This window comes from Micromys minutus, assembly GCF_963924665.1.
Source record: "Micromys minutus genome assembly, chromosome: 1".
Classification (NCBI taxonomy): domain Eukaryota; kingdom Metazoa; phylum Chordata; class Mammalia; order Rodentia; family Muridae; genus Micromys; species Micromys minutus.
The window spans coordinates 245,017,541-245,032,033 of record NC_137969.1 but is presented as its reverse complement, the minus strand read 5'-3'; the positions used below and the strand labels follow the sequence as shown (position 1 = coordinate 245,032,033).

Sequence of the window (14,493 nt, the reverse complement as noted above, 5' to 3'; positions counted from 1 at the left end):
AGCAAGAGCGGTCCAGGCAGAACATGGCAAATTATAACTCAGGGTTAACTGATGGGGAAGTAGACACAAGAGCATAGAGGGTCGATATCTGCCCTGTTTCAGTGTCATCAAGGTTTCTTATAAATGGGAAGGTTGTGTGTCTTTGATCTGGGACCTGAATCAAAGGCGGGGTAGAGACTCCCAATTCATAGTAAATATTTATTTACCAGTACATGGGATGGGCTCCAGTCATTCCAAACTTTAGGGAGTGGCTACTGGTCGGTTTTCCTAGTTTACAGTCTAGCCAGTGTCATCTCCTGGAGTCCCATGTGATGTCAGTAACCTGGAAGGCCTATAGTACCCAGTGCAGTTATGTGACCCGTGGCCACTGAGTGTTTAGATTGCGGCCAGTGTGGCTGCAGGGTCATTTTCATTAATTGCATCTAATGTGTAGAATCGTTCTACGGGGCCAGCGGCTGTCCCAGGGGATAAGGCAGATCCAGACTCTCCTATTATTTGTCTCTTTGTGGTGCTTGTGCACTTGTGTTTATTGTGACTTGTTTGTGATGAAAAGGGGACTGACAGGAAGAAGCACACATTCTCACTGTACATGACTTCCCTGAGCACAGCTCGGCTGGGAAAACCTATGAGAGAAATCTCACTGTGCAAGCAATGGCTTTTCTCCCAGGAGCTGCTGCATGGGGGCAGGCTGACTGCCAGGCTTCAGCTTTATCAGGCTGCCCCTAGCTGCCCCAAGGTTCCTGAGTTTCTATTGACCACACCCCAGCTAAGTGCCCTCCCTCACCCCCCACCCTCCCACCCAGCTAGATGCCCTTCCCAACCCCACAACTGAAATAATCCTGGAAAGGGAATAATCTTGTCTAGCCTCTGCTATTGACTTCCTGGGTGAGCTTTTACTCCTCCCCATCCCTCTATGAATCTGAGTTTCCTCAGCAGTAAAACAAGAGAAAGGCGCCATGCCCCCACCTACTTGAGAGGACGACTGGAGTGCATGGGTGTCTGTGGCAGGGAAGGAAGTGTGCTTTGACAAAGGAGCTCCCGTCTCTGAACGGAAAGGTGACTCAGAACACAAGGCTGGCTTCCAGCAGCTGCTCCTCCCCAGGTCACTGCTAAGCTTGAGAGAGTGCAGACAGGACACACAGGCCTGTCCCCCATCTTGCACAAACCACCAAAGCATCACGTCTCCCCAGTATCTGTGACATTGAGTCACCTGGTAACCCCCCCCCCCCAAACAGCAGCTGTGGCCACATTTCCTCTGTTGGGTGTTGAATATGTGTGTGCCTCAGGCTGAGTGTTCTGCCAATTCTAAGGGAGCCACCTCCCAGCTACCTCTAAAAGCCAAACAGTGCTGCCTGCCCTGCCCTACAACCCATCGCTCAGTAGTCCCTGTCAATGTATGCCCAGTTGCCCCATCAGATTCAACCAGGGGCTGGAGGATGCTAAAGACTCAGTCACAGACCCATGTCTGTATGCTCCCAGATGTCCATGACAGAGTCTTACCCTATAGGATGGAATTTGGAGATGGACACTTTGGGAAAGGATTATACCATGAGGGCGGGTGAAGCCTCATTGATAGATATTTTTTTTTTCACCTCATAGGAGAGGCCCAGAACATGCCCTGGCCCATTTTCATGTGAGGACAGAGGCACAGGATCCTTCTGAGAAACACAAAATGGCCCCACTGACACTGAACCTCTTGGCACTTTGAGCTGGGATTTCTCAGCTTCCAAAACTGTGAGAGGAAAACCATTGCTGTGTGTAAGCTGCTTTCTCTGCCCTCTTGACATAGCAGCAGGAGCTGGCGAGATACCGGCTAGTGAACTTGAGGCAGGGTGGGGGAGGGTGAGAGCTGTAGGAAGAGACTCCGGGCATATGCCCTTGGAATTCCAAGTAGTGATACCCCGAGGGTATCAAAGGAGCGACTGGCAAGCAGGGGCCTGACATCCTCTGTGTGCCTTCCAGAACAGAGCGTCACCCTATAGTGGGGCTGGGATGATGGGAATCCCAAATGAAGGAAGCTTGCAGCACTCACAGACCTGTCCAAGATACCTCATGATCACCTTGTGTTTAGGAACACGGAATTTTCATGTTGTTGGGGTCATTTGGAACAATGACAATGACCACCACCACAACCACCACCACCACCACCAACAACAATGAAAAAGGCACAAAGGAGCAGATGCTCTAAGCAGTAAGGCACTCTGAGAGGACTTAGGGAACTGCAAGCATGGACATGGGGGTTGCATGTGAATTTAAGCCAGGAGACAGATTTTTCAAACAGAAGCCATGAGGTAAGGGGATCCGCTGGAAATGTCCCTGGGACTTGACATCAACTATTGGCCACTGTGAGCCTGCACAGGACCCTGGGGAAACTAAGACCTCTTCATGCAGAGCCTGTAGAGGCAACCTAAGACCTGTGAGGCAGAAACTAAGACCTCTGAGGGCAGAGAGGGTACACTGGGGAGGAAAGAGGAAGACTGGTCAGTGGCAGCTGTAGGAACCTCTCCCAGCCTCCAAACTCAGGGGTCCTCCGAAGAAGCACGTAGTCAGGCTTCCTCCCCATTCCAATCACAGATGGAGAGGTCATGAGCCTTGTGAAATGCCATTGTTTGAGGGCTGTGAGGCCAGCCACCACTTCTTCATTTGGTGCTTAGTACATGAGGCCTCTGCATCTTTATGCATTTACAGAGGAAGCGGAGACCAAAGAGGACAAGCATTTATCCCAAGGACTCAAAGCAAGCCAAAGTGGACTGCGGACAGGAGCTACACACCAGTTTGTACAAGACACAGCAACACAACAAACTGGGTTACTGCCAGAAGGCTGAGTGACAAGAGAGGGATCTTCAGAAAAACACATCATGGAATACCTACTTTGTATTCAACACTGTTCAAACACACATTAACTCACAAAAATCCAACAACTCCTCCAGTTAGGGACAGTTATGACTTTACTTGTACAATGAGGAAACTGAGGCAGAGATGGGAAAGCAGGTCCATGCCCAGCCTCTCTGGCTTCACTGAGAATATGCTGAGCCATGGCTGCCCTTGTTCCCGAGGAGTTGTCTGGGGAGGAGGCAGCAGGGAACAGCATTCTGCCCAACTGAAGTCGTGCACACATGGTTCCTGTCAGATCCTGTACACGTTCCCTCCTAGGCACACTTGTAGCAGCCCCATGGTACCATGTCTCCTTTACCAAGACCTGGTCCAGATCCTTTGCCTTGTTTGGCCCAGACTTCTGTAGTAGCTCCCACAGCCGGGCCCACTCACCCTCTTTACCTAGCAGCCAAGATGCAGCCATGTTATTTTCACTATGGAAATCTGGGCACACACATCTGAGGTGCCTGCAACTTGTGATCACCCAAACTGGAAGCAACCTGTGGGGCTGTGAGGGTCTGGATTCACAAATCAGCAGCACGGCAACACAGTGGGGTCCCGAGTGAAAACAGAAAATGCCTACAGAGTCCCACAGCAGCCCAGAGAGCCTCAAACACATCAAGTCACAGCCTGGTTTACAGAGGTCACACTGGGTCCATTCACAGGACCCTAGTCCAAAGAAGACTGAAGGGCACAAAAGTGAGTAGTTACAGATGTGGGTGGGACCATGGGAGTTGGCATCCTTCACTCCTGGGGTGAAATACCCTCCAAGCCCTGGGATGCAAGCTCCTCCCCAGCCCTGGCCACTGCCCCTTAGGGCATGTTTCCTCTGGGGTGAGGTTGGGGTCCCCAAAAGCTGACAGAGTGCCTCTGTGAAAATTAAAGCAAGGTGCCCTTTGCCTCTCCCCAGAAGCAGGCCAAGCTCACCCACCTCCCACACAGCTGGCCTGACATTCTGCTTTGAACAAAATGCAATTTCCTCCCCCCTCCCCCATCACTGCTCTGTCAGCCATGAGAGGTTGGGTAGTGTACCTGTGCAGTGCTATGTAACAAGTCTTGAGAGGGCTTGACACATCCCAGAGCGCAAGGCTTTGCAGTTAGACAGCAAGCCAGAATAAATAGCCAGGAGCTTTCAGTGAAATTTAAAACTCACTCGCCTGTGATCTAGCCCTGGAGGAAGAGGTCTCTCCTTTCTTCTCTCCCTTTCTCCTTTCTGCCACCTCTAAGAACAAGGACTTGAACATAAAACTGTTTTGTGGGATAGAATTTGTGGTAAAAATGTAGGAGCGCAGTGATTTAAATGAAATGAATATGTGTTCTTCTCTCACATGAGGAGATTCACAGAACTGACTAAACAATCTAGACTGAGATCGGTGCTTTACGTTTTGGGACCTTAACCATATAGCCTCTACATTTCTGTTTACCTCAGAATCCAAGATGGCTACCTAAGCTCCACACAGTGCATTTCAGTCATAGGAAACACAAATTCTTTCCTTGTAAGGGCATCTTTGAGCAAATTTCACTCCCTACTTATACCCTTAATCAAACGACTAGATCTACTAGCAAGAGAATTGGGAAGCATTTGGCCTAAAAGTTATACACACCGAAACTGCAAGGGCTGAGCATTAAGTTCTGTTTTACCTCTTGTCTAAAATTCAGATTCTTCGATAGAGATGAAGAACTACTCTCAAGGAATTGTGTCTAAACCTTAGGCCTGCACACATGTTCAAAGATTTCAGTCAACACAGAAGAGGCTTGGATGATGTCAAGCAGTCAACACTGAAAATGACTAGACTGACTCTGCCCACTAGATGACCATAACATGAGCTAGCAAGATGGCTCAGAGGGTGAGGACACCTGGCTCCAGGCTTGATGACCTGTGTTCCATTCCCAGGACACATGTGAAGAATGGATTCCAGAAGTTATCCTGGTTTCCACTTGTGGACCATGGCACATACACAAAGTGTAATTTTAAAAGAATGTTACATTGTAGGGTGCCGTGAAGGTTAGCAGGCAACACATGTCCATAGCACATGTAGAAACATACAAGTAGGAAGTAACCCTTCATGCCAAAAAAAGGAACACAAGTCACCATGTACATATAGGTCAAAGTGATACAAGAAAACATTTGGTCTGGGTGCAGACTTGGAGAGACAAATGTTTGAGGCTTTTGATTTCATTATTCTTGTCTGTGTTTGAATTTTTAAAGTATAGAATCAAAACTGTTTGAAAACCAATAGAACCCACATGTGTAATAGTGTGCATGTGTATGCACAAGCATAAACACATGTGCACATGCACACAGAGTTCCAATGGTCTCACAGCCCAAGGGCTGAGAACAAGGTCTCTGGTTGCCATGACAACACTGTGGGAGCTGGAGTTGCCAGCCTATTAGCAGCGTGGGAGGAAGAAGGTGCTAGGGCAGGTTCAGATGCAACATCTTGCCCAGCACTGTTGAGCCACTAAGTGGAGGAACAGACCTGTGGTCTGTATCATCATGGGAAATAAAAACCAGACTCTCCTATTGAGAGCCAAGTGGAACCCACTCCATACCTTTACATATAACACCTTCTCCCCCACACCACACCTGTCTGCACCAACCTTTCAATGTCCCACTCAAGCCAACTCCTAGCTGAATTCCTTTCTCTATATCCCTAATCCCAGCAGTTAATACATACTTGCCCTTCGAGACTCACCTCCAGTGTCATGGCTGCCAGGCCCTCCCTGCTCATCACAGCCAATGTTAGTACCACCTTTGTCTACAGTGCCTCGTACGTACTCCCACTGTGTGCTTGACTCTCACGTTCCTCAGTGGGTGAACTGGAAATGTCTAGACGTCTGACTGTTCGGTGAGTAGCTAGATGTATAGAGATAAATTGAAAGCAGGCATGGAAAGATAAATAGATGAATGTGTGGATGGACAGACATGTGGAGGGATGGATAAATGAATGAATGGACAGGTGAATTGATGAATGGATGGATGGGTTAAAGAGACGAATCGATGGATGAATGGACAGACAGATGAATGAATGTAGAGAGATGGACTGGACTTCTGGCTCGATGCTGAATGAATGAAGAAGTGGAGGGAAAACAGAAGGCAAGTGGTTGGCTGGTGGCAGGAGGAGGAAGGTGGATGATTGACAGGTGGTAGATAAATGGCTGGTTGGCTGCCTGGGTTAGCAGATGGATGAGTGGACAGGTAGCAGGTAGCTGTTTGTCTGTAGGAGAATGGGTTGATGAGTGAACAGGAAGATATTTACTGACCAAAGAATGCCAGGATAGCCTTTAGAAGGAGGCTGTACAGGTAGAGCAGGAAGATAATGCACAACTGATAGTGTCATCAGAAGCCATCCCTAGCTGACCTCCTTTAAACTTAACATCCTAGACACAGCCACACGGCCAGCCTCTGACACTGGCTGAGAGGGAGGAAACCAGACATTAGTGTGGGAAAAGAACTGGATAAATCCTGTCTTGACAGCTGAACCATTAGCCAGAGACCATCAAACTGAAAACACAGCCGGACTTACTCTTTCATCACCCTCTGAGCCCCAGGGAGCCTACATGCCTGTGGTCCCTTGCCCTTCTGGGCCAGCCCACCCTACTTCCTCAGTAGGCCTTTCAGAAAACAGGCTCCTCCCATAGGCTCTAGCATCCCCACTGTGCCCCACTCAATACTGAACACAACCGAAGTCTCAAAGTCTCGTTCCTTACTAGGGAATCACAAGGCTTGTTTGATGATCCCAGAGTCATCTATAACAAGAAGCCATCTTCCCTGTAGGGAGCTGTCCAATGGGACAGCCCCTCTGAGGCCCCACATCTCCCCACCCCTCCCTCTGTCTCGTGGATTTATTTTTCTTTCCCAGGACAGAACTTGAGGTCTCTCAGTCTACCTGGTCTTGACTAGGAAGATTCGGCCTTGCTCCGGAGCCTGGGGCCAACGCTTTAGAGGATGTGGCCTGAGCCCACTGTAGCTACCTCAGCTATAGACAAGCCCTGACCACAACCACTCCAGAGAAAGGCCACGTTGTCTGAAAGGAACCAAAATTCTGTCTCAGGCTGGCACATTCTTTTAAATGTACTGCCAGCATGGGGACATCCCAGGAGCAAGAGGCTCTGTGACTACTAGCCTTGTTCCCGCTTTGTTGCAGCCCTCAACATCCTTGATCCAGGGGAGAGGAGGGGAGAGGAATGGCACCTGAAGTGGAAACCAGGGTTCCAGATTCTTCTGTGAAGAGCTAAGACTGTCAGCCTGACAGTCTAGAAAGCCCTTCCGTCTGCATTGTTGCCCTCTGAAGAAAGATGCTTCTGGCCGGTCTCTCTCCTTTGAGAGCATTCTCACATGCTGAATGGAGACAGAGGACACAGAGTCACTTCCTGGCCTCTTATACAGGGGCTAACTGACATGAGAAAGGCCTGGGTGTGTGGTGGAGAGGCCTCACTCTGGCAGGGAGCCAGAGAATTCTTCCCAGGCAGGGCCTCCTTGGACTTCCACCTTCCACTCTTGCGAAGGTTGTCACAGGACACATGTAGACAACTGAAAGCTGTTGGGACTTCCTCACTCTCTTTACTCACTTGGAAGTCACTCAGACTTGCTTGATGCTGTCCCTCCCATCCCATCAGTCACCAAGTCCCACTGGGAAACTCCTGGCCTTATCCACAGCAGCTTTCAAACTCAGCTCTTTTGTGACACCACTTTTATCAGATAAACCCACAGTAGGAGAAAGCACTTCCTCCCAGCTGTTTGGACAAAGAGATGACCCAGAAGCCTCCTTTCTGCGTCTGTCATTGTTTCTTAGGAAAGTAAATTGTATATTCTAGGCTGTTCTGTGAACTACCTTTCTAGCCATTGGCAGGAAGAAGCACTCACTGCTTGCTCCATGAGTACCCTAGTTTTATTGCAGGATCCATTCCCACTGGCTCAACACTGGAGGAAATTACTGGATGTCTCTGGAGCAGCAGCTCAGAGGTGAGAGTTTACTTATTTGGGGACCAGAGAATTGCTTCCTAGGACACCAGTCCCCAAACTTGAGAGGGATAAGACCTCAGGATGCCCCTTAGCTCTACAGATGATCTACAGTGTGCCCATCCCTAAACAGCCTCTAGAACTTTAGCTCTGCCTAACCTGAAACCTTTCTCCATCAATAGCACCTTGAAATTCCGAGTTTCAGAGACATACACTTGAAACCTTATGAGGCAGCCAGGGACCCCAGCACTTGCACCCCAGCCTACCCCATTCTCCAGGCTCAGGAAATGTTCTACTCTGCCCCATGCCTGAGAAGGACCCATAACAGTTAAGGCAGTTAATGGTAGTTAAAGACCATGGGAGAAAGGGGCTCAGTTGGGTCTCATTCAGTGTCCTGGGTATCTAGGCATCTCTGCCTTCCACACTAGGGAGGATGTGGCAGCTGGGGTCACCATCTGATACAGAGGGAAGTTACCCTTTAGCCTAAACTCCCTTTCGGGGGGAGGGGGGTCTTTTAAACAGGTGAGCATGCTCCCGAGGGGGACAAAAGGCTGGAAGGACATACTGATCTCCTGCCTAGCCTGAGAGTCCTCCAAGGACCTGAAATGGCCTCTCTCTTTCTCTGCAGCAACATTGTTATCAGAAAAGCTACTAAAGTTGTGGTTTTGATCCTTAGGTTCATCAGTGGGGGAGACTTCCATGGTCCAGACCTCCCTCGGGGACAAATCATAACTTCCTGATTCTAAAAATAAAAGGCAGGTTCTGGGCAGTTCAGGCCCTGACAGAAAGATCTAGAACTGGTTGTCAGATCAGAACTAACCCACTGTGCTGGCCAATTTTATGTCAGTTCGACACAAGTTAGAATCATTTTCTAAGAACCTCAGTTGAGAAAATGCTTTCACCAGATTGGCCAGCATTTTCTTAATTGATGACTGATGTTTGAGGGTCCAGCTTGCAGTGCCAGCCATGGGATGATGATGGTCCTGGGTACTATCAAAAGACAGGCTGAGCAAGTCATGAGGAGAAAGCCAGTAGGAGCATTTCTCCATAACCTCCAGTTCCTAACCCGACTTTCTATGAGGGCTTGTGATGCAGCAATATGAGATGAAATCAATCTTTTCCTCCTCAATTTGCTTTTGGTCACAGTGTTTAATCCCAACAACAGGAGCCCCAACCAAGTCACCCACTAACTGGGAACAAGATGATGACTCTTAGTCACCTATCCCTAATGAGCTGATAGAGGGGCACTCTGGAACTTCAGGAGTTCTCCTAGATCCCCTCCCCTATGCCTAGGTTCTCTCTAGGCACACAACTCTCTCAAACACCCACAGTGGCCAGATAGCGACGCCATATTCCTGTACCTTTCCTATCAATCTCCTCTGGGCCAAAGTCTGTCTTCTCTTTCCAAAGTCAGTGGAGAAGTTCTAGGCTCCTCCACTCCAGGGACTGCAGTGTGGTGCCTTGCCTTGCAGACCTACTGAGGAGCCCAACTCCAAGCCTTTCCAGACTCTTCTCTCCTCCAAACATGCTCTCCCCCCCTCCTTCTTTGGGGCTGCCTGCCAGTTCAGCTCATTTGTCATTGTCTAGTGACATGAACCAAGGGATGATTCACTGGCCATGACAGGTGGAACCTGGGGGAGGGCCTGAGGGAAGAAAACAGCAGTCACCCTGGGACGCTGAAGGGCAGCTTCCAAGTCCTGCTTCCAACAGAGACACTGTCTAGGTTTCTTCGGTTGTGATTTCTTAACTGCATCTGTGTGAAAATACGGTGACCTCATAAGAGCTTAAGTTTTCCATACAGACACTGGGGCCCAGGACAGGCAGGCATCAAGAGAAAGGCAAGTCCAGGAGGGGCAGAGGAATGGTCTGCTCAGACTCTTCCATGCCACGCTAACTGCACCCCTCCCCCACCACCCTGGTAAGAAAACCCCTCGTTGTCTGAGGCCAGGGTCTCTGTTGATGAAGACCACCTGAGAACAACAGACCTTGGAAGCCAGAGACAGCAACAGAGCTGTAGTTGCTGAGGCCCCGGTCAATGCGCCTCAGCCTGGAAGACCTCCCGGTCTCACAGCCTAGAGAGTCTATGAAGAGCCCATGCCACGGCAGGTCAGAGGCCCAGGAGACCCAAGTCTACCTTCCTCTTTCAGGATCTCTGTTGCCTCATGGTTACATCGGGCACAGATTGGGCCAGGCACATTTGTTCCAAGAGTGGAATCTTTTTACAAATACAATCTTAAGAAAACCCTTGATGTAGCAAAGCTAGGAAAATGCACAGGGTGTGTGCCAGAGCAGGGAAGTGTCAGGTGCCTGTCAGGTCTCCCCTGAGACCTGGAAACTTCCAGCTCTCATGAGCTCTGAGGAATACCACTACCCACTCTCCCAGGACTCCACACAGTTGGGTGTCTGAGCACTGGCTGTAGCCTTCCACCATCTTGGCCTCTCCTGCAACTGTCCCTTCTCCTCAATCCTGTTTGTCTAACAACAACATCAACAAAGTCTGCCACCCTAACTTCTCTTGCTTCAGTTGCCCATCCCAGCTATGCCTGGCTACCAGGCTACCATAGGGCCTCCATCCCTCCCCCAACCCCTAGCCGTTGTCTGTCCACCAACAGTCTATGACACCCTCTATGAAAACCTCTTCTGGGCCATGAACACTCACCAAAGACCTCCCAACCCCTGCAAGCCCCCACTTTCTGTAACACTGGCTCCTGCTAACCATATTGCTCCAGCCCTTAGAATGTTCTAGATTTTCTTAACCTCTGCTGAATGTTCTCTCTTCCCAGTGACCTCTTCTGACCACATACCTAGAATGCCTCCTGCCCAATTTATGTCTGCCGAGAACACCAGCCAGTGGGCAGAGAATGCTTTAGGAATTAACAGTCTTGAATGAATGGTGGAGCCCAGCACAGTGGGTAGAAAAACATGGCTGCACCCGGCAACCTATGCGCATCTTCTCTTTTCCCAGCCAGCTGTTCAAACAAGAAGCAGAATCTGCATTCTAGGGCTCAGAACTCAAGGGACACTCCCCTGGCTACTTGGAGGTAGCAGTCCTCAGCTATCTGAATGTCTCTCACCCCTGAGAAAAGGGGGCTCTGGGCAAGTAGGGCACAAGATAGACTCAAAAAGTTTTCAGGACCAGTCTTGGTGGCAGCTAGGCCTGGGAATAACTTGGGGTAAAAGGTCCTGGAGTCTTTAGATGTGAGGCTTAGGTATAGGGTGTTGTTAAGTACTTGAAAGGGACCAGTCCCTGAGGAGGGACCAAGGCCGTAAGAAGAAGCAGGCCCACCAGTTAGAGGCACACTCCAGTTTCTGTGTGCAGGGCATAGGCACAGATGGTAAACATGAGGCCCTGAGGCTGACTCTCCAGACCTCATGTAAAAACTAGACATTGAGGTAGGCAGGGCACAGACAGCGGACCCCTGCAGCTTAATGGCCAGGCAGTCTAGCTGAACCAGTGGGGTCCAGGTTCAGTGAGAGACTTTATCTCAAAAAAAAAAAAAAAAAAAAAAAAAAAAAAAAAAAAAAGACAAGGGTGACTGAAACACACACACACACACACACACCCCACAATTCATCCACTCCAATCCCATCAAGGGAGGGGTTATAGGACTCTGGAGTTTCAGATGAGGCAGATCACCCAGTGGGCACAAGGAAGGGTCCCACCCAACAGATGACAGTGATGCTAATCACCACAGCTGCTGAGGATGTCTCCTGCCAGCCAATCTGCTAAATGCTTTCTACGGATCCATCCCTCAAAAACAGCCTGTTTGTGACAAGTAGTGACTACTGGTTCTACTTGTAAGTAAACTGAGGCACAGTTAAATCACTGGTGCAGGCTCGAACAAAGAAAGACGGGAAGAAATGGGTCAGGCCAGGCCATCCTTGGGGAAAATGGGGAAGCAGATGAGACCAGAATCTGAATTTTCACCCTCCTTTTCTAGCCAGCTTTACCTTCCCATCCAGGGTATATCAGATATTTGCTCCCAAGAGACCCCCTTCCCCATCAGAATTCCCAGTTTCCAGGCAGGTGACATGTGTCTCCGCAGAGATCATTTCCAGGGAAGCATCAACACAGAATTTCCGGGCTGTGGCTGTAGTTGGGCTCAGAGGTAGGAGGAAGGAGGCAGCCAAATCATCATGACTTAACAGCCCCACCTGACAGGACATTTCCAGTCCCTCCTATCCGAATGGAGCCAGTGACATCCTACTGTCCCCAAACCCCGGAGGACACAAGATGTGTACAGATAGCGTTCCTGTTCTAAAGAGTGGGAGGCTCAAAGTGATGAAGTCACAGAATTAAAACAGGCAGCTGTAGGAATTCACCAGGGACCAGACCCGGGACTTTTGAACGGAAATACAAAGTATGATACTCCAGATTTGCCTATCTTCCACAGCACCTCAGAAAGTCCTGGAAGGCTTTCACAGAAATTGCTTCCTTACTCGGTGGTGCCGCTTCAAACCTGACCTTTCCCGAGTTGCTCTTGGAACTGGGCGGATGACAGGACATTCCCAGCCGAGTGCAGCTCTGGGCAGTGTCCAAGGTCTTGGAGGTGGGGGCAGGGGGGTAGGGAAGAAAACAAAAGTAGGAATCCCTCCCGAATGGCTGTCCTCAGGGATTAGTTTCACAAATCTGGGGAACACTTCATACGATATCTGCGTCTGGGGATCCCGCCAATCATTTGCACCAGAGCACCTTAGACCCTCCTCACACACGAGGCTCTGCAAAGGCCAGTCCAAAGGTTACTGTCCCCAGCCGATCCAGCGGGGTGGCAGATGGGATCCTGGTGGAGCCCCAATCCAGGCAGAAAGTTAGCTGCTTGGATGAGCCTGCCTAAAGTTGTAGGTGCTTCTTATCTATTACCCTACTTCCCCACCCCCTCCCCATCCCGGCCCCAGGACCTGAGGGCGCAAGCTCAGGCAAAGCAGCGGGGCATCGTGATGAATGGGGCTGGCAGGGCCGGGGCGGCGAGTGCTTGCATCCAAAGTTCAACCCAGCCTGGAGCCTTGTCTACACAGACACCCCGGGCTCGAACACACTCTTACCAAACCCGCCCAACCGCACAGTGTGCGCTGCTTTTCCAGTTAACAAAGTGGGTTTGAAAGTTTGGCCAAGTGTGGCAGTCACCAAGGCCGCCCCCTTTCCTTGCAGAACCCGGGTCCCGCCTTGGCCCCTACTGGAGGATCGCGCGGGGGTTGGGGGAGTGCTCACTGCTGCATGACATCGACGATGTTCCGTAGCCCAGAGCCCTATCCGGAGCACCCAGGGCTCTCGGGGACCAAGCTGAGTAAAAAGGGGCAGGACGCGGGCCACCTGGGAGCGCCGGGCGCGAGTTGCCACTTACCCGGCAGGGTGGGCGCTCGCGGGCGCCTCGGCGCGTCGCATCGTGGGGTCGGCGATCGGGGACGCGGCGACCTCCGCGTGGCGCTGGCGCTGTCCCTCGCCGAGGGCCGGGCCGGGCGCCGCCGCCAGCCGCGCGCCCAGTGGGGAAGCGCGGGGCCGCAGCCTTCCACTTCCTGGATCGCGGCGCGCGGGGCTCGCAGGAAGAGGCCGGCCCTGGTGGTCAAGGGTTTTTTGTCAGAAGCCACTCGGCCTCTGCTGCTCGCAGCAGGGAGCCCCCTGGGGCGCGCGGAAGCGGGGCCGCGCCCCCGGGGCCGGGCCTGGGGGCGGGCGGTGCCGGTGTTGAGGACGGCATGGACTGTGGCCGTCCGGAGCCTGCGAGGAAAACTCACTGCAAAGTCTCCAAGTTGGAACCGGGCAGCGAGGCACTCAGGACCGGCAGGTGATGAGACTCAGGGCCCGAATGGGACCTCCTTCATCCCAGGGGGGAGCCACGACCTTCCCTCACCCTTGCTCCCAAGGCGGGGCACCGCCTCCAGGTCCCTGACAGGTGGCAGCCTCTACTTGATTCCTCCTCTGTTGATAAATAAACTCACTACTTAACAAGGCAGATTTTGTCCATCAAGCCTGACATCTAAGGCACCTGTGCTGGATACAGCACCCAGACAGAGGCTAAAGGAGAAAACCTGGCAGTTTACACAACAACTGTGAGGCTTGAGGCCTCTCCTTTAAGCATCCAGACACTCAAAAATTTCTCCTGAGCCAGCTAAGCCCGTGAGACCGTGTAATCCGGACCTCAAATTATCACCTTGTCTAATTCATTCTCAGCCTGGGCATTATTTGGACAGCTGGGGATAGATGAGGTGTTTTGTGCCTGGGACTGTCTGTCTTGTGCATTTTAGGAGTAACCCAACTCCAATCCACATCCTTGGCCTCTACCCACTATTACACACTAATGCTAGAGTGTCCACACACCCCTCACAACCACTTCTCTCTTGGTATTTCCTCCAAATCAGCCTGTGGAAGTGAGAAGAGAAGCACAGTTAACACTCTCCTGCTGGGAAACCCTTGGCAGTTCCTCAGAAGGTGAAATTAAATGCCCAAAGGGTGTTGGTTACTTCAGCTTTCAATTCCAGGTTCATTGTGGGGAAATCAAGGCAGGGTGTCCAACAGCTAGTCACATGACATCCAGTCAAGAGCAAAGAGAAATGAATGTCGCCATGTTTGCCTGGCTTGTGACCGGCTCACTTTCCCTGCTCTTACATAGTTCAGGACACCCTGTACAGGGAATGGTGCTGCCCACAGTGGGCTGAGTCTT

At 50.9% G+C, this 14,493-nt stretch overlaps 1 protein-coding gene across 2 annotated transcripts in view; it reads right to left on the bottom strand.

Annotated features, from left to right (window-relative positions):
- The window catches only part of RIN3 (Ras and Rab interactor 3), a 94,779-nt gene extending 81,466 nt beyond the window's left edge, over positions 1-13,313 (bottom strand). For both annotated transcript variants that reach the window (XM_080917309.1, XM_080917310.1), the window contains exon 1: positions 13,180-13,313. In XM_080917309.1, the coding sequence (XP_080773435.1) occupies positions 13,180-13,220 (41 nt within the window). In that variant the 5' untranslated portion in view covers positions 13,221-13,313. The remainder of the gene's footprint in view (positions 1-13,179) is intronic.
- Positions 13,314-14,493: the final 1,180 nt, after the last annotated feature.